Source organism: Drosophila suzukii, chromosome 2L (assembly GCF_043229965.1).
Source record: "Drosophila suzukii chromosome 2L, CBGP_Dsuzu_IsoJpt1.0, whole genome shotgun sequence".
NCBI classification, from domain to species: Eukaryota; Metazoa; Arthropoda; class Insecta; order Diptera; family Drosophilidae; genus Drosophila; species Drosophila suzukii.
Genome location: NC_092080.1, coordinates 14,242,663 through 14,268,085, shown reverse-complemented (window position 1 = coordinate 14,268,085; position 25,423 = coordinate 14,242,663). Strand labels below are relative to the sequence as shown.

At 41.5% G+C, this 25,423-nt stretch overlaps 1 protein-coding gene across 2 annotated transcripts in view; it reads left to right on the top strand.

Annotated features, from left to right (window-relative positions):
* The window catches only part of ham (hamlet), a 31,795-nt gene extending 6,687 nt beyond the window's left edge, over positions 1-25,108 (top strand). Inside the window, exons 1-8 of one of the 2 annotated variants that reach the window (XM_017090544.4) lie at positions 3,809-4,221; positions 6,323-6,849; positions 10,370-10,501; positions 10,599-10,827; positions 16,263-16,407; positions 18,414-18,570; positions 22,214-23,164; positions 23,523-25,108. In XM_017090544.4, coding sequence (XP_016946033.4) covers positions 4,194-4,221; positions 6,323-6,849; positions 10,370-10,501; positions 10,599-10,827; positions 16,263-16,407; positions 18,414-18,570; positions 22,214-23,164; positions 23,523-24,683 — 3,330 coding nt within the window. In that variant the 5' untranslated portion in view covers positions 3,809-4,193 and the 3' untranslated portion in view covers positions 24,684-25,108. Of the gene's footprint in view, positions 1-3,808; positions 4,222-6,322; positions 6,850-10,369; positions 10,502-10,598; positions 10,828-16,262; positions 16,408-18,413; positions 18,571-22,213; positions 23,165-23,522 lie in introns of those variants that run through there. The other variant, XM_017090543.4, reaches the window with a different exon arrangement.
* Positions 25,109-25,423: the final 315 nt, after the last annotated feature.

Sequence of the window (25,423 nt, the reverse complement as noted above, 5' to 3'; positions counted from 1 at the left end):
AATGGAAAATATATACCTTTATGTTCTTTTAAATTTAATACATTTGTGCTTTGTTTATAAGGACTTCCAAGGGCATCTTCTTAGTACCAAGAAAAATCCTCCTTTGGGCAATCAAACTATTAATCTATCCCCAATCGTTAAAGTACCACATGCATGTCAGGAGCACTCATAGGTTGTGTTATGCCAAAAGAAGGGCATTCCTACACACTCGGCCCTTCACTCGAGATCCGAACAATGGCAGCGATACATACGTATGTGGACCGAGACGACTTTTGATTCCTTCAAGAACTTTATTTCCCTGCACTCCGCAGCTTGTAAAAGCCATTCACAAAAGCCGGGGCAAGTCCTTTGTCCTGGCGCAGACAGTCAGAGTCAAAGATCAGCCATCCAGCTGAGTTAATTACAGCCGACAGAACTTCCACAGAGACAAACCGGAGTCACTGACTCTGAATGGAACTCACATGGAGTCCTTTTTTGCCAGAAAGGAAGTGTCCCAGCCTCGGGATATTTAGCCGATCTCAAAAGAATTTTTCGTTTCAGTTTTGGCGCGTTAAAATGCAAATTTCAGCTGGGTTTTAAAGGGTTCATGCTTAAAGATAGGACTGCTATAAGAGAAAAAACGAATTTAATGAGATATATTCTAAGTGAGCACATTTTTGTTTTGTCCAATATATAAATTGCGTATGATATATTATAATCTTTCATGTTTTATCATTTCATGTACATATGTTTATAAATTTTTGGCTCTTCTTTTTATGTATTCCATCCGCTTAAGGCGTCATAAACCATAAATAAAATGTGTTCTCTTCCACCACAATGAACTGCAATCCTTAAATTGAAATTTTATCACCTTTTACCGACTGTCAGTGGATTGTCTGATCTGATCTGACCTGATTATTCATAGCTATGCATTTTTTAGGTCTCCGCCCCTCTGAAAATTATTGACTTTTTTCCGAGGCGTGTTGGCTAATGAATTATGGGCTATCATATGCGGAACAAGCCGCCGACAATGCAAAGCAAACGCAACCAGAGCGAAATGCAAATAAAGACACATCCTTTTTGTATCTTTTGGGTCTTCGCGTGTGTTAAATTATGTGACAGCGGCGTGGAAGGGGTGACTCGTTGTCGATTATGTTGTTTTAATTTAACGCTATTAGCAGTGGAGTCAGAGTCGGAAAGTCAGACCCTTTCAACCCTTGTGCGCCCTTTTCACGGCGATGACATTCTACCAATATTTCACCCGTATGTTGTAAGGTTCTAATTGAGTGCGCTGCTGTTTGACAAACGCAAACAGATACCCAGATATAGATAGAAATTTGTGTACTTTATAGGCGCCCTTTTTAGCGCCACTTTGCTGCGAAATTCGAAGGCCTATGCCTTTGGCCCTCAAAATATCATGCAAATAAAGAACAAGTGAAGGAATTTATGACCCTATCACAATGGAGTGACACATGGGAAATTTCAGGAACATTCATATCTGAACGATCTGGCTTTTTTATGGTTTGACAGAAAAAGAAATAACAAAAATTGTTTTAATACATTTATCAGTAATATTATTTTATCTAATACCTTTTAAAGCAATAAAAACTGTTTCAAAATTATTACACAAATCTTTTTTCGGAGAGAATTTGAATGATGTAATTCTTAATATTTATCTTGCTTAAGAATACAATTTATTTTCAACAAAGTTCTTTATATAAAACGAATAATACGTTTTCTGATTATATGGTTTTGATAATGTTTTTTGACGCGTGCTGGCAGTAAAGTAACGGGATAAGTTCTTACATTTGATAATTGTTTAATAATATTCCTAACACTCATAATTCAATTGTAAGATATGCAAAAAAAATACACTCAATATACTTTTTGCCTGATAAAACTAATCTTGCATTGTTCTACACCACATACATATACTACTGAATAGTATTTTTTTTTCAGAGCAAAACTATATCTTAACACAATTTCTTATAAGAATCCTTCATTCATTCGGACTGATATCTTTACTGACGCAAGCTAAGGCTGAGAAATGGAGAACAATTTAAATTACCTATTTTATGGTAAAGGCTAGGAGTAGCCCTTAAGGATAATAACATGCCCCATTAAATGGGTTTTAATAACTAGTCTCCTAAGTTCCCTTTACAAAGCCCCACTTAACAGTTAGTCATTCAAGCCCCCTCATCAGCATAATTTACCACCCACTTAGTCTAAGCCAAGGCCCGAAAAAGTTCCCTTTACTTTGCACACCGAAAAACGAAAAAGTTTAACGACAGATACAAAATTAAGTTGCAAACAAAAGGCCAAAAAGCCCATGTACTTGTCACCCCCATCTCCCCAAAAAAAAGAAAAGAAATTCCTGGTTTGTTGTTGTTTGAACAGGGAAAAAGAGCAACCAGAAGGAAAAGCGAGGGGTGAAATGTGGGGAAAGCCGAGGAAATCAGCCCGGCACACTTTGCCTTTTCAGCCGCGGGCTAAAAGTCGTCGTCGCTTTCAATTATAGCCGTGAGTTTTCTCTGTCCGGCCAACACACACATACACACAGTTGGCAGGAAGCCATAAACACATACAAACACAGATACATATGTATGGGTGGGCGGCCTACACCCACACACAGCCATTAGCCTAATGTGTGCTTATTGCGCACGCTTTGGAACAGACGCAGGTTGATTTAGGGGGGAAATTCTGGGTGGGGGGTGTGGTAGGGAAAAGCCCTCTGAGCCAACGAAACCCATAAACCGAAAGCCAAAACCCCCTATCCCATCCAAAAGCCAAACCGAAATGGATGCTAAGGATATGGCAACCGCAACTTGCCACTTTGTCTGCCCAAGGGGTGTGGGGGGTGGGGGGTTTCTACGAAAGGTGGGTGGCATTTCGCGGGTGGGGGCTGTGGGTGGTGTCTGGGCCAACCGCAAACAAACAAACACAAGAGCGCAACAGAGACAGAGACACTACCAGCAGCCAGAAAAAGAGAGCAACACATCTGTATCTGTATCTGGTTCTGTATCTGTATCTGCTGCTGCATTTGTATCTGCTTTTGCTTTTGCCTCTGTATCCATATCTCCATTCCGTTACATAGATATATAGCCAGACTATATATAGCCCCGAGTGCATAATGAATGCGAAGATGTGCCCGCCCTATTATCCTGACTCCTCCCTCAATTCGAGCTGGCTGTCTGTGTATCTCAAAGATACATAGCCCAGCATTCTGATAGGAAAAATCGAGGGGTAAATAAGGGCATCTCTCTCTCTCTCTCTGTCTGTCTCTGTCTCTGTCTCCCTCCATCTCGTTGGCCACCCTCCCTCTGTTATCCTTTCTGTGGCCACTGGCACTAAGGATTCGAATCAGAATCACCAAGTTTCAGATAATAATAATGACTGCGAACTGACACAGATTTCAAGGGGCGAGAAAGAGAGGTCTTCTCGCCGAGAAAGAGAGGCCAAATCCCTTACAGCGAGAGAGAGAGAGAGAGAGCTAGGGAGAGTGAGCGCAGGCTGGAGATACATATATGTATAGACGCACTGAAAGATACAGAGGCTGCACATTCTCTCTCTTTGCTCTGGGTTTATACCACTGCTCTCCAGTTTCATCCCCTAGACTTTTGGAAGATAGCATGGCCAGGACATCCAGGGCGATCCTTTGGGAGATGCGATGAGATTTTCAGATGGGAGAGGAGCGGAAACAACCACCATGGCGAATGGGCAGCCAACCAGCCGCCCGAAAAATTCCCATTCAAGCCGAGAATCCGGCAATCCGAGAATCCGAGCATCCTCATCGCCTCCAGACAATTCAGTTCGTTTCTGAGCGTGCTGGCTGTGGCAATCGGAATCGGAATCGGGAAAATCACACTCGCATTTTCGCTGTCGCCGTTTGCATTCTCTGCCGCCACACGCAGTCGACGTCAACGTCGCTGCCACACAATTCAGTATTTGAGTTCTTCATATTTTTTTGCGCTATCGCCGCTTCTTTTGCTGGCTGGCAGCAGTCTTGCGAAGACAACCGGCAGATAGAGACGACACCCCACAAAAATAAATAGATCTCCGCTTAAATCGATTGAATCGCGGGACTAGCTAACCAAAGCACATCGAGCATACGCAGTGTTGGCCCACGGAAAATGTCGCATCGCGTGTTATGAATATAATATTTACAACCGATCTGTTTATTGTGATAATTACAAGTAACGTTTGAAAGCGGAATCATGCTGTTCGATCGATATGTCATATCAGGTTGGTTCCACGCCGTGAATATAAACAAAAATCGGTATCTCGCGATGTGACTTACAGGGAATCGGAGTTCCCTGAACTGAATCAGTTGCCTTGAAAACAGCTTACAATGGGCTAAACTTAAACAGAAGCAAAGTGAATCAATTTGAACAAATCTATTCGTTACTTAATCGATTGTGGTATAGAACTTAAAAGTCCATGAAACAATTGTGCATAATCAAGTGTTCGAAACAACTAAAGCAGAGACTAAATTGACTCTTTACTTGGACTTTATAGGGTTTTGAAAGTGTATTTATATATTTAATTCTGGTTCCATAACAAAACTATGGCCTACAATATGCATTAAAAATAGTTTAATCAATTTTAAATTGAGACGAAAAATATTTTAGTTTTCCCCGACTGTTTTTTTAATGATTCCTAAAATATTTTATAAATATATTTTTAATAACAACGTTTCTGTATTTTAATTTACTTTTAATACTTAATTCCTTGCCCAGACAAAAAATAAAAATTGGTTATGAAAGCCTAGTTAAAAACGAGCGACTAATAATGAGTTACACAAAACTCATGTGCACTCTAAATTAGTCCAAAACATTCACTTAAGAACCCTGTCTCTCAAAAAAAAACATCTTTTAATCTAGTTTCCTCAGTAAATTTTGTGGCAAACTTTTAATGGCCCAACTAAAGCCCAAGTAAGCTCTAAGTAAACCCATTAAAATCGATCCCCACTTATCAACCCCCCACTCCCCAGAAACACAGGCAATCAACCATTTATGGGCCAGTTTTATCAGCAGGCCAGTCCCAAATGTGATTACCTAAAACACAAATTAGCCGAAGGTCCCTCGAAAAAAAAAAACACTTGCGCTTGGGTAAAAGCGAAAACTAAAGAAAACCAGAGTGATTAACAATTGGGTTGTGTTGTCAAATAGAAACCGAGGATAAACGCGGGATGAGTGCACTCGAGGGCGGCCTTTGAAGTGGCCTACTTCAAAAAGATTTCGCTAAATGGTGTGAAGCCGTCGGGGTTCGAGATCGAAGTCCAAGAACGATACTGTGTGCCAATGCAAACAGAGTGTGCCGCAGGATGTGCGAAATGCAGCAGGTTGTTTTTCGGGTCGGGAACTCTAAACGCAATATTTATTTGACCATTGTTTGCGCCTGCCTTGCGGTCTATTTATATGGCCGATACTTATCGGGACTCGAGGGTAATGTTTCTGTTACTGTTACTGGTACTGTTACTACACGTACTTCTGCTTTTCGTTATCTTTGGAAGCGCTGTCATATTTTGTCTAACAGCTCAAATTACGATTTAGTTTCAAGTGTTCGAACAAGGCGGATGGACAAGACAAGAAACCAAACAGCAAACAACAACTAGTAGTTGGTCAAATATCAATAATCGTCGGGTAATTTGTGCGTGTATACTTATGTTTCGAGCCCACTGATTATCTGTATCAGTAAGAAATACCTAGGTTATTCTTTTTTCCATCTAACAACTAGGGAATGCACTGCTATAAAATGCTAAGAAATCGTTAAAACCATGACTCAACTGTCAGTGGCTTGACTCTATAACTGGCCTAGTCTTGTCTATCTATTCAAAAGGCAGACGCCAGAGCAGTCACATCAATTGAAAGTGAATATAAATCAAAGCTATTTAAGTCGGAATTATTGTGTCAACAAAATAGTTGAAATATTTTCCCGTCGTTATTTATCCAGTTTGTATTTGCACAGCCTGCTGGGGTAAATCGGAAACACAGGCTAGGTAACGGATATGCCCTGTCTGCCGGAAGGGTAGAGAGGCTATAGACACCTGTCTTGCCGGGAAGATAGTAGCCACATAGAGTGGGTGAGTGATAGGCGGACCAAACTGACCAAATTGTCCAAACTGTGCCTTGCAAAATCAACCGGAGATACCTTTCAATGGAACCGGGCAACGATTGTCATCTCGCTTGAAGAGCAGTCGGCTTTATCTATTTTATTTTGGTAGTGACTTGACAGCCAACAACTGATTAGGATTAGGGCTTCGAGTGGTTGCCAGCGGGCGGAAAAGTCATTTCTAATCGGTGTCTATTTCTTTTTCAATTCGATTTGAATCGATTGTTAACAGGCTCCAGCGGCGACGACTTCGATCCAAGTGCGAGTGTTGTGCGTCACCATCACCATCTCCATCACCTGGATCTGAGTGCCAGGAGCCAGGCCTTCAATCCGCTGCCTGAGTCAATTGAGGATTCCTTTGCCGCCCGCCAACGTCTACCGCAGCAGGATCCCGTGGAAGGATCTCCCACGAGGCGGGATCATCGGGATCTTCGAGACCTTCAGGACCAGGAGCTCCTCCATCATCCCAATCATCTGCACCAACAGCTCCAGCGACAACAGCCACCGCCTCCCACGCTGCCACTATCCGTGGAGTCCTCCTCCGCCGCCACCGACGGCATGGAGGCCTACCTCAAGGAGCGCGCCCAGGCGGAGCACATCCTGCAGGAGTGGGTGAGGAGGCGCGAACCCGTCTGTGATCTGGACATCCGTGATAGCGGCGGTGTCTACGCGAAGACGCCGCTGGAGAGGGGCACCCGCTACGGACCCTTTCCCATGAAGCTCTGCCATCAGCCCAACGATCCGCAGCTGGCATGGAAGGTGAGTATCTTTTTGAATTATATAAATTATTAAAAATTAATTATTGAACCCTTTAAAAAATAAGTTCAGTTTTGAGTAAAACTAGTTAAACATATCGGAGCATTTTGCACTCCTTTTCCTGGTTGCTTAATGTAACTTAAAAGAAGCTTTTTTCTATATACTTTTTAAATTAAACCCATCTTTTCCACTTCATTATATTTTTTAAGGTTAAAAGATCCATAAATAGTACTAAAGATAATTTTCAACTAGCACATCTTACTTCACAACCTATTTTATTATTATCCAGTAATATTATCCCTTACTTGTATTATTTTTACCCAAACCAATATCATATATATTTTTACTTTTTGGGTGAAACTCTCCTATTTCCACCCAAAAATATCGTTAGTTACCACCACAAATATTTTCCCAAACAATTAGGGCTCAAATCCGTATCCCAAACCTTATATATCACAAAAAAATATCACCAAAACGGACCTTAAGCCTTTCACATGTGTGCGCATTTTGGCAATATCAAATTTCCATTCCTATTTTTTCGCTGGTCGGGAAACTTAATCCCATCAGAGCCGTACCAATTTTTATGTGCGAAAATTGCAACCGAATTGAGTCATCCCAATGCCACATTTTTTTTTGGGTGGTTTTCGCAGGGAAAATCAAACGATTGGAAAGAGATTTGATTAGAGCTCTACCTCGAGGGTATCAATTGTCAGTCAAATGTGCCTAATCCCTGGCCAGAGCTAATTTACCTTCGGCGGAGTGGAAAACCAGGACGAAAGTCCCAAATCCACAAAGTGCACCCCAAATGAGGCTTAAGTCGAGGCCGGCTGATGATTCCAATTAGGGAACTGGGATCGGGAATCGGGGATCGGATCGCAGGCACTGCCGATGAACCCTTCGATCGGTTGTCAGTCAGTCAGTCAGTCAACTGACACTTTTCCTCCCTCCATCCCATTTCATCATTCTCGGGCCCACAGACAATCCAATCAAATTATCGCGCCTCGTCCTGTTGACAATTCGCACAAGGAGATGCCGATGCCTATCCCTCCTTTTTTACCTACACAACTCAGGTATTGCTACAAAATTATTGTTTCGGCCACTCGAGCGAAAATTGCAAAAATAACAGAGCTCAAATCCCTTTTGCCACTACGGCTACTGCTTTTGCCCTTTATTCCTGGATGATCCTCAAATCAAGCGCACTTTTATCGTTCACATTTCCGTTTTGACAGATACATTGGCTGTATCTGTCCCTGTATCTGCCACCGTTTTTGCCCCGGTTGATCCTCCAGGAGGATCTGGATCTGATCTGGCAATTCGAAGCCAGTTCTGCCAGCCGAACCGAACCCAACACTTTGAGATTATCTCTGGCGCGTAAATATTTTCCCTGCCCATTGACTGTTTCGTGTTTTTCTATTGCTGCTGGGAGATGTGGCCTCCTTTTTAATAAAGTTATGAATAGGCAAGGACATGTGTGATGTCTGTCCGGGGATTATAGATGGACAAAACAAGCAACTGGAACTGTTTGCCAAACTGTCACGGCAATTTCTGGCCAAGGATATAGGCATATGGTCTTATCATTTTTTAGTGGCTGCATCGTATTGCAGTTTCCGTCTTAAATATCCAAGAAAAAACGCAGGGGAAAGGTTATCTAAAAAGATTTCAATGATTTCGTATGATTACCTGTATTATCTTGGGGTTTAGTGCCTTGCTGCAAAAATGAAACCATGTGGGAACTTGAAATATATGGAAGAAATGGTATTCTCCATTTATTATTTATTACTCTTACTTTCATACGTGCAGAGGTATATTTTTGCCTATAGGTATGACTAGATTGTGAGTGATTTGTAATGTGAACAAAGTATTAAAACAGTTGCTAATCGCCAAACACGGAACATGTTTTTGATTACTTGTTTGAAAAGTCATTAAGTGCCAAGATTAGATTTATCAACCTAATAATCTCAGGCAATTAATGATGGAAAAACGGGAAGTTTGTTTTTTTAAATTGGCTATATTTCTACCTAAAATGAACAGTAATCAACTAAAGTAATGAAGAATCATGTAGATTTGAAAACTCCATTAACTCTATTCCGTAGTTCTTATTTTGGAAGAGGTACATATGGAACGCAGCCAGGGTAAATGTCTCCTGCTTCTTCTAATTATTGTAATTGCGAGTTCCCCCGCGTTTCAAAAATCTAAGCCCTTCCAATTATACATTTTTGCAACTATAACCATATCAAAACACACACTGCAACCTACTTGTTTGGCAAAGCACTCGAGGAAACCTCTCCCTCGTACTGAAAAACTCAAAGTTTATTTCATTTATGCGCGCGTATAATTTTGTATTTATTTTATTTTTGCTCTGCATATGCCGCGGGGCAGAAGAAGCCACTTGAGGCGTTGTTAACTTAATTTTTGGAGCGTGCACACATGGCTCTCTCTCTCTCTTTCTTTCTCCTCAGACCCTGCCCTCCCACTCGCACACCGCACACACCACACACACCGCACACCACTTAATCGCAAACTGTAAAATGCCGTTTTTCCAAATGACTTCATAGACAAGAGTTCGACGGCGGCGACTTGAACGTTGCGCATACGCAAAGTCATTCAGTCAACCGCAGCGTTTGGGATTTGGATTTTTTTGTGTTTTTTTTTTTGGTTTTTCAATTTTAATTTGTGGTTGCTGCTGCCTCAAACTTTTGGGCGTCGCAGAGTCTAAGGCAGTTTTCCCCATTTTCAGCCGCAAATACAAAAAAAAAGAGAAAAAATCCACAGCCACCGTTAACGATTTGTGTAAATTATGCGTATTTCAGCCTGGCGCCACTGCTTTTATTTTGTATACAAAAACTGTCGGCGGTTTTTGTTTAGTTTGTGTTTTATTTTTTTCATGTTTTTTCGCACTCTTGCTGCAGTTTCCCCTTGCTGTTGGTGACCTTGATGTTGTGGGCAGACTTGTGGGCGGCGTCTTGCTGGGCTTGCTCTTTATTGGAGTGCTTATAAATTGGCTTAGTTAGGATGGGCTCTCACAATGGCTAGTTTTTAAGAAGGCACTTAAATATGTTGTATCCTTAGCACACAAAGTTGTATTAAAGAAAATTAAGGAAATGAAAAAAAAGTACTTTTTAGAATACACTTAAAACAATCAAAAAGGAAATGCTTTTAAAATAAAGTATTTTAATATTTATATTCATGCAGAAAAAATCTATTAGTTCTTTTTAAATTAAATTATATTTTTAGAATTACATATTTTATTTTTAAGCTTCATAAAATATTATTAAACCTTATTTTACACATTAAATAAAAAATCACCTGAAAATCTTTCAATTGTAGACACAATATAACACTTATAGGTTTGTGTCTTGGCTTAGCGAAGACAAACATGTAGAAATAGAACAGTAATAAGGGGTGAGCCAACAGATGGCGCCCTCAACTTATGTGTTCAATTTCTAATTAGCAATCAAAATGATGATAAAAAATAATAAAATACAACATTTTAAAATTAATTACCCTTATGTCTTGCTTACAGGCCAATGGTAGACATTATAACGGATGGCTAGAGCCCACAGACGATGTGTCCACGTGGTTGAAAAAAATCCGAAATGTTCAGGATGATGGCAACGGCGAGGCTAATTTACAGAGTTACATTAATGGCGGTTATGTGAGTATATAGCCCCCACCCTATTATTAACCCCCTTGAGCACGTGCCACTCGATTTTTGACAATTTTTAACAATTGTTTTCCCTTTTTTTTAATAGCTGTGGTACGAGACGAATCGGTTTGTGAATGCTGGCAGTGAAATGGTCGTCGACGGGCGACCCAAGAGTCCCGTTCAACTAAATGAGAACTATATGAACGGCGGTAAGGTCCTGGCGGCAGCGGCAGCAGCAGCAGCCGCCGCAGTGGCAGCCGTCTCCTCCTCAGGACCCAAGAGCGGGGGAGGGGGGAGCTCCCTGCCCAGCGATGATCGAAGCGATCGTGATAATGGTGAGTAGATTTTATTTTACATTTTAAATATTCAGTTTGACCACGTTAAAACTACAATATTAAAACAAAGATTTTAAAACACGGACGATATTTCGTTATTCGGAGATAGGTTTTTAAATATTTTTTAACCTCAGAAATAAATATTATATTTAAATGTTCATATAAAATGTCCCTTTTCTTCAAGTAATTCTTAAGGTTAATACAAATATTTTAATTGAAATATGTAAGACCTTTCGATATTCTTTAATAATTATTCTTTAATAAATCGGTTCTCTTTTTTTAAACATTTTTTTAAGTGAACATAAGGGATTAATTACAAACTGCAATTCTTCTGTCAAATGGAATACTTTGTTACCTACAACCCAATAATTAAGATATCAATACCCATCCTAAAGCATAGTTACCAGGACCCCTGATACAAAATTGTTCAATTCCATCTAGATTTGACACTGAAAAAGAATATAATGTATGTGTTGTGTCCATGCTGGTGTGGCTAATAATAAGTGCAGCTGTGGTGCCAGGCAATTAACGCTCAACGCAACCACTGTGGGTCAGGTCGAAATCGGGTATACAGAATCTACAATCCGGTGGCAATGCCCGTGACAGAGTTCCTGGCACGAGCGGCGGCCCTGCGATACAATCTCGGGAACAGGAACAGGAACAGCTTATGAGGGCTCACAGAATCAGAGCCAGACATCCCTTCTCCGATATTACCGAGCACCCTTTTTGCCTCCCCTAAATGCGATCAATTTGTGCGCATGCGCCCATGCAATATTCCGGCAACCGCACATGTTTTCATTTGTTATTAAAATGTTTGATAATTTCATTAGAGATCCATCAGCAAACAAAGGGCCCGAGATTGTGTCAGCGATATATGTATGGTATATGCTATATGTTGCTGACAGTCAAAATGGCACACGCTCAATTTAAGCCTAATCCAGCATCCCTCGAATCCCCGAGAAATTGGGAAGTCGGGGCGTGTTTGATTATAAACATGTGGGATTTATGGACAGCTCATTTGGCGTTTCACACTCTTTTTTTCCTGATAATCACAAATTTTAATCTCCATGAAAATATTTTCGTTGCCGAGTCGGCTTTAAATTTGAATATTTAATGAACATAATGGTTAAGTCCATATGCTTATCGGCCGGATCATAGTTGCCTTACAATGGTATTGCATTTATTTTTGAATTTTCAATTAAAGCGTAGCTGTCAAAGTTTCCCTATCCAAGCTTGATATGCAACCCGCTTTCCCGTCAGAAAAGGACACCTGTGAGCTGACTTTTTAACGTATTTTCGGGCAACTTTCCTCGCAGTTCACGCGCTGCTGAGCAGGGAAATTCCCTTTAGTTTCTGGCAGAAGCAGAAGACAAGGCCCAGATGTCCTGGGCTCAAGGATATGCCAGCGAATGCCACCAGTGCAGCACGGGGGTGGCAACACGATCGCAAGGCTCCGTCCCGGAGACCCGGAAAGGAAAAGGTGGCAAGGAGCGATCGGAAGTGTGGTTGAAACGGTAGCGAAAGATCGCTGGATTTCCAGGAGAGGGAGTTACAAGTTTCGACCGTTACTTTTGTCGAGGAATATTTAATGAGCACTTGGGCTGGGAATTAAACGTGTTCTAGAATTTTCAGATAGGAAAATGCAAATGTCAAGGGGTGAAACTAAAAGCATGGGAACGTTTTTTAAAATTATGCAAAATATTTAAAAGTTTCCTTGCTAAGAATAAAATAAAAACCTAACCTAAGTTGAATTTTTTGTCCTAGAACTGTTCCAAGTTTTAACAAAAATGGTAAAGATTTTAGTGAGACTTTTAGGTTGACTTACATAAAAACATAAGTTTTCAAATTATTTTGGGAGTCTTCGATTTTGTTTATAAAAATGATGCTCTTTCTTAATTAACGCATTATATGCAACAAACAACTTACAGATAGAAACAATACCTGAACTATTGCATACTGACATCTAACCATACCTTCAATCACTCCAAAAACAACCAACCCACAAAGTTGTCAACTCAAAACTCCCTTCACCTTGACTCCACCCATCCCCAAAACAAATAGAACCGAAAACCATTCCCCAAAAAACCAAACCAAGACACTTTTGAGATGGCTTTCGGCTTAAATCGCGGCAACTCTTCAATCGACCAATCAAACAATGGAACAAACTATACACGAAGCCCATTTAGATACATTCGTATCGCCAACTGGCGACTGGCAGAACACACGCCACATAGAAATAGACCAAGCCCATAAACGAGATCCTAACTAACTGGCAGATACGAAAATACACAGACCTCCGCCGATTGACACTTTGTCGCCGGCAAAGCTGATGGATGATTAATGAGCTGAAAATAAAAATCGAAAGAGAAAAAATCAAGCTGAATAGAAGGCTCGTGTCGCGTCTTCGGCTAAATGATCATCGTGTGTCAATTTGGGCATCATTAGGAGTGCCACCTAACCCTTTTTTTTTGTTTTTTCATTCGGCTGCTGCCAAATCGATTAGCAGGCGGATCTAACTTTGATTTTCTGCTTTTTTTTCCTCAGCAAGTTGTAAGGTGTAAATAATTCAATCAATCATTTGTCAACAGTTTCGGCTTCCGTTTAGCGATATGGCCTCTGATTCAGGGTCAGCCGGTGGCTTTTTGGCAGCCAGCAGATTCTGTGATATGTAATTGGCATGTCAAAGAGTTTTGACCCGCCCCCTTCGCCATCCATCCCCTCTGCCTAATCCACACATCCTGAGGCCTCACAATGGATCTATTGAATTGTCAGTTCTGCATTGGGCTAGTGAATCAATCTGTCAGATGAAAGGGGGAATCCAGCTGCTGGAAGGCAGTGGCGGAATAGAGAGATCTGGTGAAAGGCGTGAAAGGATAGTGCAGGATTTGGGGGGAGATGTTGACAAGGGGGCTGGGAAATGGCTAAATGATAAGAAATCGATGGCTAAACAGACAGCAGAGGAGTTTTCGAGGGGCTATTGGGTGTTTGATTAATTACTTCAATAAAGATTTATAAAAAAAGTCAACATAAGGTAACCATTGGTTATTATCTTGGGATTAAAAATCCTACAGCTTCATAGAAAATTTATTTTATTAAATTGAAATTCAAAAAAGAAATTCAAGCCTGTTTAAGTACACTTTATTAACACAAATTCTTTATTTTTTCTTTCTGGAAATATCAGTAAAACCTATCCTTGCGATAAAAACATTTTACATTTTACAAAAAATATTTTTAATTAGATTTTTAAATAGACTCGTTTAACAGTCGTTTCTTAATTACTTTGCACAATATTAAGGATGAACTTTTATTACTTTTTGAAAATATCATGTATTTTTTAAGTATTTGTATATTTTACCTTAACCACTCTTTTCTATAACTTTAAGACCAGGTGCTTCTTTTATCTGAAAACTTGGTTCCCAGGATTCCTCCCTACTTTAAGGCAACCCACCGAAACATAAGTTTTCCCGAGCGTTCTCAGGCTCAAGGAACCTATACCCACCCTCCCATTCGCCCAGGACACCATATGTCACCCACTCCCACCTCGACTCCTATGTGCCATCTCCACCCCCTAGGGGTAGCTCCTACCCACCCTCCTACTACCTATCCCACGCTTGCCCACCCAAAAGAAATTAAAATACCCAGGCCAAAGTTCAAGTGCAGCCCACAAGGAAAAACTCTTGACGTGGGAATCTTCGCTGCCCTTTGCGGCCATATTGCACACGCTGAAAATTAACTTTTGACCCAAACATCAATTACCACTGTGTCGAGTCCTTTTAGAGAATAGGGGGTGGTGTTTTAACTTCACCCCTCGATCAGAGGGGGTGGGTGGCCTTGAGAGGCAACACCTGTTTAGAGGCCAAAGGCAGCGAAACCTGGTAAGGTGCCATATTCATATGACTTTTCAAACGAAATCAGTCCCTCGGAACTGCAGAGGTTGAGGGTTGACTGCTGACCCTTCGGATGTGCTTGCATGCATAATCTCTGGTCATCGCCATCATCCCTTAGCAGCTATGTTGGTGTCACCTGGTGGTTGTCCACTGCCCACCACCCCTGCTAGCTAGTACCAATACCAACATAGCAGTAGCCTACCCTCTCCTCAGCCACCCCCTAGAGCACCTCAGCTTTCTCCTCAACCTCTCTGCTCATATTCAGCACTCATTTCCCCTAGGAATTGTTTAAAGGTGCACAGGGAAAAATAGTTGTGAAATAATATTTTGGGTTTCCTATCCTTAACTATAGATCACTAGAATTCAATCCTACGACTACGAAATTTTATAAACATAAATCTTCTTATCCATGCTACTAAGCTGTTTTTATGTAAAGCTAAAACTTAATAGAAGATCACTACAATTCAATGCCATAAAGGCTACAAAACCATATATAAGAATTTAGTTTTTATATCATACTTATGATATCTCAAGTTTAAACTTTAAATTTATTATTTAGATTACTTATATTTGCCATTATGTATAGGAGTCACAAAATATCCTTCTGATTAAAAAAGGTTTTTATACATCTATTTTGGAACTTTGAGTACTTAAAAAATATATAAAAATTAAAGTTATGGCATGGTTTTTTCTCTCTCTGTACCTGTGCACTTGGCACTCGTCGGGAGTTGGCCAAGTTAAGAGCGGGGTGAGGACTAGCTCTCGATGGGATGGGGTGGGCAGGGGTGTCTTGCCTTTACCTTACTTTCATTTGGGACAATTATCTATTCAACGTCAAGCTAGCCGAGTGCCATATATGAGTGCACACGATTTCGTCTCTGCTACCAATTTTGTGTTAAGTGTTTGCGTGTTTACTCCTGCTGAATGTGTGTTTGTGGGTGTGCAAGAGTGTGTGTTGGTCATATGTCAGTGCGTCCTGGCCAGAAAAAAAAGGACCTGCCGCAGATTGTTAGCGGGCAAACAAAACATTAGCTCGTCGGCATTATGCTCCGCGAACGACACACTTGTTCATCAAACGCGAAGCCGAACGGTTGTGTGTCAAGTGACCAGTGGCCTTACCAAAAGTGATAACCCAAGGATCAAAGTGATATATAGTGAACATAGAAAGCCTATGTTGAGGATTTCCTGCTTCTTGTGAGTGCTTGTGAACGGCTGTAATGATCAAGAACAAGCTATGGGATTCATTCAGATCTCTTCTGGCCTTAATATCCTTTTTGGGATTTTTATACAATTTTATTACGATTGAATTAAAAAATTATATCATCAATTAAAATAGTTTTTGAGGACTTAGGTACATTGTACCATTTAAGAAAGTAAAGATCTCAAATTATATTTTATACATTTTTTTTATATATTTGCAAGGAAGCTTTACCTTTCTACAAAAAAAAAATTATATAAAATTTATAATTATCAAATGATCCCGATTATGTCTTTTAAAATTTTCAAAGCTGTGTTGTTAATCTAATCAAATTTTATTTTTTATTCCAGGCTCTTTGTACAGCGGTGACGAGTTCTCCAAAGATAAGAAAAACACCTCGCTAATCAGTCAGGGAGATATTGATTTCACAGACGACGAAAACGGTTTCGATATACGCTGTGAGGTCTGTGATAAAGTCTATCCGGATTTAGAACTGTGAGTACAACTGGCCAACTTAATTGCCATTAATCAGACCCCTGGGGTTCGAACTCAACTCCTGATTTTCGCGTAGGAGAATGTCTGCTTCTTAAATTGCTTTGGCATTTAAGCAGCAGCATCGACTGTAATCTAAATCAAATTTTGTGTGTGTTGCTTCTGTTAGGGAAAAAAAAACAAGCCCCCAATTAGCTTCCAACTTACCCAAAAGAATTATGGGTGCGCAGCGAATAAAATCTGTATAGAAGTTGAAAGAGAAATCCGAACGAGATACAAAGTATCTGCAAATGTTGCTAAATGCTTTTGGATCTAAGTGGATATGCGGTCTAATGCCAAACTCCGGCGGAGATCTTAATTAAAAGTTGATGGCGATAATAGTGCGGCCAATAAAAGTGCCATTAAACATCCAAGAGACGCTCGGCCGAAAGTGAGAGTGAGCTGCTGGCTCTGAAATGAATTGAAATGGTCTTGGTCTTGATTTGACTGGCTTTCGGTTCGCTTCGGCTTGGGCCAACTGAGTTTTACTATACACTTTGGCTTGGATTGGCTTGGCCCGTTCCATGATTGGTTTTTTATGGGCCCAAATGTGCAATCTGTAGGTGTTAACTGAGCCTTAATGCCTCCTGCATTGGTTCGGCATTTCGATTTCATTTGGCTGTATTTAGTTTCTTGTACTCGGTTTGTTTTGGGTTTACGACTAGGACAGCAGTAGCCACTGGGATAGTAAAAAAGGGGAAATCTTAGTTCAGAAAAATGTAATCATAGGTTTTTATTACCAATTATTAAGAAAGTATGTAAATGATAAATGGCTACCTTAACCATTTGGCAGATAGATACCCTAATTTACTTTCCCTCACATATCTGATTCCCAACATGGCCATTTAGTTTTACCTCTTCAAAAGTACACATGGCCATCATCCTCCCACACTCAAGTGGTTAATGCAAAAGTTTTGTCCCAATATTTACAAATGTTTTGCGTTGTAATAAATAAATGACCCACAAGAGCAACAATTGGAGGCAACACGCAAATGACATTTCTATATCCACCACACATGTGCGCACGATGGCTATAATCATAGATAGCCATATATTTAAGTTGAAGTGCTAAAAGCGAGCTTTGATTTGATGTTTGGCCCGAGATGTGGAGCAGTCTATACATGTTAACCGTTACTAGAGTGGGTGGTGGTGATGGCGGGGGTGCCCCAAACCCCCTGGGGTGCACTTATCAGTGGCGGTGATTTATTGAATTTTACATGAGGAGCTCTGGATGGAAGGGAAGCTATGTGAGCAATGTCTGCGTGTCCAGGCTGTCTCTCTATTTTCCTTTTCCCCTTTTTTATTTTTTTTGCCATTTATCTGATGTTGAACATGCATGGACTGTAAGCCAAACAAACGCCCACACTTCAGCTGAAGGTAACGTTGGAGGGGGGAAATTGGGGGGCTTGGAACTATCAACTCTTCCATGACGATGACAAAACAAAGAAAAATGAAAACGTTGCCGCCTCTTGTCGACATCGCTTTGCTATATGGTTTTTTTTTTGCCTGATTTTACTCCACCCACATACAAGACGATAAGCATCGCACCACCACGCACCACTTTTGGCCACAATTCTGCTCCATCAAGGACGCCCTTTGCTCATTGGCCGCAGCTGTTTTTTCTGTTCGTTTTTTTTTTTGGTAAAGAGATCTCTTATCAGCTGGCCGCGCATATTAAATATTGAACATCATTTGACTAATTGACGCCCGTCCAGAAGGAAAGGGGGGAGGGATTTTCCAAGGGGGCGTTATCCCAGGTGGTCGGCAAACAAAGGCGTGTGAACTGGCGCACATGACTTTGATTGAACCGCGGCGATTTGGCGGAGAGCTCCACGAAAATGTCACAATGCTAATTTCCTTTGCGATGACAGCCAGTCAGATAAGGGCGGCAAGGGAGCCAATACTTCGGTGGCCTGGTACCCAGAATTTTCCTTGACTTACGAGTGCATTTTCTCATTTTTCCTTTCCAGCTTGGACGACCATCTGGTGGGCGCTCATCATTTCAAGCAGGACGAATTCCAATGCAAGCAATGCACAGTGCGATTTTGCCATCGTCCTTTGCTGATCAAACACGAAGCAATCTCCCACAATAATATACGGAAATATTCCTGCGAGAATTGCAGCAAGGTAAGCCTAACTCACAACTCAACTCACAACCTAACTCATTACTTACTCATTACTTTTTGTCATTAAAACAGGGGTTGCCTGTAATAGTTAATTATAATAATAATATATATCTTTAAGGGAAAGCAGTGATTAGATATAAACACCATACTATACCTTTTTAGACACAAGAAAAAGTATCTTTAAACAGATCATAGATAGAGATATAGATAAAGAGAGAGCATCCAGGCTATAGCTTCTGTTACCGGCAACCTTCGATCCACCGAAAACTTACGCCGTCATTAATTATTGTATCAGCTCGTGGTGCTCTGGTGGCTTGGCAACACAAAAAGACTTTTGATTTCAGGCGGATCAATAGCCGCGGGCTGCTAACTTGGCTTTTAAGAGTGTTTCCCCACTGCCCCCCTCGTGCCGACCTTTGAGCACGCGCTCAGCGGCTTACTTGCAATAGCTGAAAAATCAGGGCGTGTACTCATCCAAAGGCAGAAACACTTAAGCGACCCGTAATGAAGAAACCCTGTCGCAGCCCCGTTTCCCCGCCCTTTGTTGAGTTCATCTTCGCTGGCTCTGGCTGCATTTGAATGCCAAAGCGAAATCAAAAGGGCTTGGAGTGGAGGCAACACCATCCATCGCATCGCATCCCATCCCATACCATCCGATCCATCCATCTATTCCATCCATCCATCTATAGCCATCGAAAATCATCCATCCATCGAACGATTCGTTTCATGCGTCATTGTCATCGCACTGCGACTTCGACATCTTCCAAAGATGTTTTAATGGCATGTTGATTACGATCTTGTGGTCGCAGCCAGGCCTTTTCTCTTGGCTTTTCCCATTTCCATTTCCAAATCGAACGGTATTTCAATGTCTATCGTAGCATTACAGTCGGTTTACTTAGCGCTCTGTAATTGTTTCGGTGGCATGTAAGTAGCACGCATTGTGGTTCCCCAACTCTCAGTACACATATCTCCGAGGAAAAAAAAAACCCATCCCTAAACGGGAGCCACTCGGCCCAAAACAAATGATGATCGATCTTTTGGTCCAGACTTTCGCTGGGGTCCGAGCTTTTTTCGAGGTCTTTTTTCCCTTCTTTACGCCCTATCTGAAAGACCCAAAAAAAAGAGCGGGATCTGCAGCTGTCAGCTTTGTTTGTTTTAAGCAGCCGGCTTTAAGCGTTTCCAAAGGGATTTGCCACGGATCTACAAGGCTTTGTTTGAGGGCTTAGCTTTCGGAATCCGTGATGAGGCAGTTGAGTGCACAATGGTGTTAAGGGGGGCGGATAACTGTGAAGTCGTTGGGGGTTAACTGACGGGGCTTATAAGTGGCACAGGAATGTGTGGGGCTATCTATGCTATTTACGGAGAAAGTATTATATTCTGAAATTTTAAGCTGGCTAGTCTATTTAAAAGATCCTAGTGACAAAATTAAAATATTCCTTTCCTAACTTACCAATAAATGTCCGATGCTCCTTAGTTTATTTCTCTGTAACTTTAACCAGAAGTTTCAACTCCATTAGGCTACCAGAGTCTGATCTCATCTTCGGGCCATGGACCCACAGGCACTGATGCCTTGGCTGACCCCACGTACGCTCCTAGATCTTGGCTTACAGCCCCGCCCCCCTATCTGCCTCCTTGATAATACCCCCCGAACCAAGTCACATTCCACAGAAAACAGAGATCTCGTCGGAGACTCTGCACCACTTCTCCACTTCTTTACTTCTGCACCACCGAATGCCAAAACACCTACACTCAACCCACCGGAGCAGCGACTGCTTTTCATCTTTCAGTGCACTGAGAAAAATTACTTATAGCTTGATTAGATTATTTTTTATAAATTATTAAGTGGTTTTCTCTAGTAAATATAAGGTAAATTCCTACTATTGTTGTTAAAACCTTATATTTTATGGTCTTAAAAAATTTGATATTATCAGCAGTAAGACTGATTTTTTCCTGTTTCTATAGTTGTTGTTCCCAGTTGTTTTTATTGCTGTAACACCATGATCGTCGTTGTCGTTATATATTTTTTTTGTAGTTGTTGTCGTTGTCTTTTGTGGCGTTTTTCGCCTTTTTGGAGAGTAGTTGAATCTAATCCATTTGATGTAGTTATAGCACGAGCTATTCTTGTATGTCGCCTCTCTCTCTCTGCCTTCCCTGAATCGCCCCGTCTTATGCCCGCCATATACCCGCTAGATCCCCCCGATTTTCCACCTTTTGTGTGGCTCATAGAGATAGACAAAAAAGGCTGCCTCGATCATCGTTTGATATGAATTCGTAGCGCATTATGACAGCATGATTAGGCATAACAGTTTCGTAAAAAAGGCGACGGGGGAGTCGAAACGGCTGACCGAAATCAAGTTTGAAGTGGGTACACAAAACTGGATGCCAGGCTGGATCCCCTGCCCCATCGAGCACCCCCGTCGGCCCGTCCACTTCCCCTTTATCCTCTTCCCAATCCCAGGCCCGATCTGTCATTGCCTTCGCCCCTCTAAAAAAAATGAAGAGTACGAGCTTCAGCTGGAGTACTTTTGATTTAGGGCTGGTCGCAGAATTTGTCACAGGTCTTGGGTAGAAAAAATGTATTAAGAATTAAGTATCAATTGCTAAACTAGAGATCTTGGTCCAATATTAAACAAAAAATTTGTATATCTTAAAGTTTGTGAAAAGAACCCAAGGACTTGGAAACCTTTTTTATAATTTACGACAATTGGAAGAACAAAACAAAGTATTTAAAGTCTAATAATAGTTTTTTAATTTATTTAAGGCATTTCCGATTTTTTTTTCAATCTGTATATTAGCTTTGTTAATTTCAAGATCACTTTCCATTTTTTGTTCCCTAAACCCTTCACTTATTGAGGGCCAAGTCGCGGGTTCCTATTGTCCAGCCCTGATCACCATTTGGGGACCTTCGAGGGGGTGATGGATGCTTCGAGCCAGGCAATGACAATTGTAGCAATTGATGTTAATAATTGACGAAGGTGTTTGGCTGCTGGCAGTGGGTGGAGATGACGTTGTTGCCATTCGCTGTTGTTGCTCCGGTTACCTTTGCGTAATCTCGGAGAGCGTCGGTTATTGTCTAGCCCAAAAGAGATCCGTTTAAGCGGCAAAGGCAGCAACGGCAGCACCAGCAGATGATTGATTAATTTCAGTTTCGTTTCATTTGGATTTGGAACCAGATCCAGTTCCATATTTCGTGCAGAGAAAGAAACTTATATTTTCGAGGGTAATTAAAGCAGGTGCTTAAAATGACAACCATAATAACTAAATATCAAATAAGAGTGGACCATTTTAAACATTTAAATATAATGTTTGCAATATTAATTTCCAGTTTAGATTTTCGTTCAGAGAATGAGAAATATATATTTTCGAGGGTAATTAAAACAGGTTATTAAAATGCAAGCCAAAATCATTATATATCAAATAAAACTGCATTCCAAGCTAAACATTTATCTAGGATTTTTGTAATATTCAAATATTTTATGCACTACATTTTAAGATTAAAATACTTTTTGTGGTATATTTTTATTTAATACTGGTTCTTATTTATTTTATTTGATTTCTTTCTGTGTATATATTTTTTTGTTCCACCGCCGACAACCAATCGCAACTCACACCGTTTGCTCTGCTCTGTGATCTGTATTTTGCAGGTATTTTGTGACCCCTCGAATTTACAGCGGCATATTCGCGCCTACCACGTCGGAGCTCGCTGTCATCCGTGTCCGGAGTGCGGGAAAACATTTGGAACCTCGTCGGGCTTAAAGCAGCACCAGCACATCCACAGTTCCATAAAGCCCTTCGCCTGCGAGGTGTGCGCCAAGGCGTATACGCAATTCTCGAACCTGTGCCGCCACAAGCGCATGCACGCCACCTGTCGGATGCAGATCAAGTGCGACAAGTGCAACCAGAGTTTCAGCACCCTAACCTCCCTGACCAAGCACAAAAAGTTCTGTGATTCCACGAGTCCTGTGTACCGGAACCAGCACGTGAATCGCCACCATCCGCATCCACTTACGCATCAGCCACATTTGAACGCAACTGCCACATCCACCGGTCCGGCGCCTCCAAGGGAATCCACGGAATCCTCGCCCTCAGCAGCTGCTGCCGCCGTTGCCGCCATGTCGACACCGACACCCAATCCTTTCCTAATGTTCCGCACCGCTCAACCATTCTTTCCCGGATTTGCGCCCTACGGATTTCCCGCCTTTATGCCACAAAACATGCATCCCTCGAACATTCCCATGTTTTTCTCGAAAAATCCCATGGAAATGGCCTGCGGAGGTGGACCCGAGATGACTTCTCCGATTTCCGCCTTTGATCAGAAATTACAATTTGGTTTTCTAAATGGTGAGGCCAGCAATTCGCAGGCTTATGACAAGGTGAAGGAGAAGGAGATGGCCTTCCAGTCGGAGGAGAAACTCAAGAAGGAACCACTCCTGCAGGTTTCCGAGGGCGAAGACGACGAGAGTCGCAGTTCCTTGGACATTAAGATGAAATTGGAAGATGAGAAATCTGAGTCGAAGTCGGAGGATCAAAACGAGATGAAGCGGGAGCCCGAGAGGGTGAACAGTCCTGACCAGCAACAGGCGGAAGATGATAGGGTAAGTCTGAAAATATGTATGGTATATCACGAAAAAGAGACAGTTCTTATAAAGATAGAAAAATGTCCATAAGAAGTTATATTACATCTTTATAATTTGTACCATTAAACTCCTAAGTTCTCATTAAATAAATTAATTGACTTGCAATTTTTTAAAACTTAGAACTCAAATCATATAATTTGAATATTACTAAAGATATGATATCGTTATTAAAGTACATAATACTTTTAAACGCTTCTTGTAATCTTCAGTTTTATTTTATTTGTTATATTCGAAGTAAAGAATATATAGGGACTATTCTTTTTTTTGTGTTCTTAAATTTTATACTAATATATATTTTATTTTCCATTATCCTTAGAAATCCATTGACATCGTGAGCACGCCACCGCCTGCGGACACACCTTCTGGAGGAGATGCACCTCTGGACCTTTCGATCTGTCGCAAGCGCTCGGCTGCCTCCTTCTTCTACGCACCTTTGGAAGAGAATATCCTGCTCAATAGTTACATGCCTCGTATCCACGATTTCGAAGCCGAAAGGGAACCCCCGCCGAAGATGCGAAAGTCGCACAGTTCGGCGGAGTCATCCATTTCGCAGAAGTCCTTCAAGGGCAGCAGTCCCACGCCCACGCCCACCGCCTCACCGGGCCTCACCCCCTCCCCCTCGCCGCCCACAAGTGCGGGCGGTGAGCTGAGCAGCACGTCCGAGGGGGGAGGAGGAGGAGGAGCGGTAGCAGGAGCGGTTGCAGCAGCAGCAGCAGCGGCGGCGGCGGGAGCAGCGGACTTGAACGCACTGGCCCACCTAGCCCATCCGCAGAACCAGCCCACCATACATCCGCTGTTTCTGGAGGAGATCTACCGCTCGGGGTTTCCTTTTTTATGCCCAACGGGCGGACGGCGCAGCATTGAGGCGCTGCTGGCGGGAGCCGCCAGTGCAGCTGCCCCAAAGCGGCCGCTTCCGCCCGTGAAATTCTCAACGGGACTGAAGACGAAGGATCGTTACTGTTGCAAGTTCTGCGGCAAGGTGTTCCCCCGATCGGCGAATCTGACGCGGCATCTGAGGACCCACACCGGCGAGCAGCCGTATCCCTGCAAATACTGCGATCGGGCCTTTAGTATTTCCTCGAACCTGCAGCGCCACGTGAGGAATATCCACAACAAAGAGCGTCCCTTTCGCTGCGAACTCTGCGACAGATCCTTTGGCCAGCAGACGAATCTCGATCGGCATGTGAAGAAGCACGAGTCGGAGGGCAACAATTTCCGGGATTCACCCAGTTCCAATGGCATTGCCGAAAGGGAGGAGTACTTCGATGATATACGAAAATTCATGAATAGGGTCTACACACCCAATAGTTTGGCCGGGAACGAGGGCGATACCGAGGAGTACCCGAATAGCGATGATCAGTCGGTGAATCTGGAAAAGGACAGCAGCAACTTCAACAACAACAGCAGCAACATCAGCAACAACAACAGCAGCAGCACCGGCAACAACACCTCCAAGCCCATAACAATAAGCTCTTAGAAATGAAAAGAATGAAAAGAAAAAAACCAGACGAAAGAGACGAGACCTTTCCTTGTTGTTAGACGAAAAACTTACTTTAACTCTTACTTAAGCGTGCCTCCGAGAGGGAAAACCTATCTTTAAGTAGTTACCATTTCCACACAACTTGTACTAAACAAACCACTAAACATTAGCTATGCAATCAATGGAAAAAGACGGTGAAGCATCAAAACTTAAACTACAAAACAAGTAAATACAATTTAAAGGGAAAAACTTTATAAACTATATACTATACATACTTAAACCCACTCTAAAACCACCTTAAAAGTGTAGCTAATTTAAACATCTGTACATAGACATATGCAAGTCTTAACTTAGTGAGTCGATTTCAACTACTTTGAAACTCTGTGGATTATATAAATAACTATATATAATGGATATTTTGATTGTACGTGTATAGGCTTTATATGTATACATAAATCTATATGTGTAAATCGATTTATAACGTACGCCGTAAGTCTAACATATTTATAGAGCTAATTATTGCAATTCTCAACAACAAGAAAACCAGAAAAACAAAATCAATTTTATAACATTTACTTAACGTTTAATTATATTATTATTATTATTATGATATATATGGAAAACCAGACAAGATCGTTATGAAAACTAAAAAATCAATAAAAGAAACAATGGCAAAAACTAGGTGTTTTTATTGGGATAACAATTTTATTTAAAGTTTTAGATACAATTTTATAAGA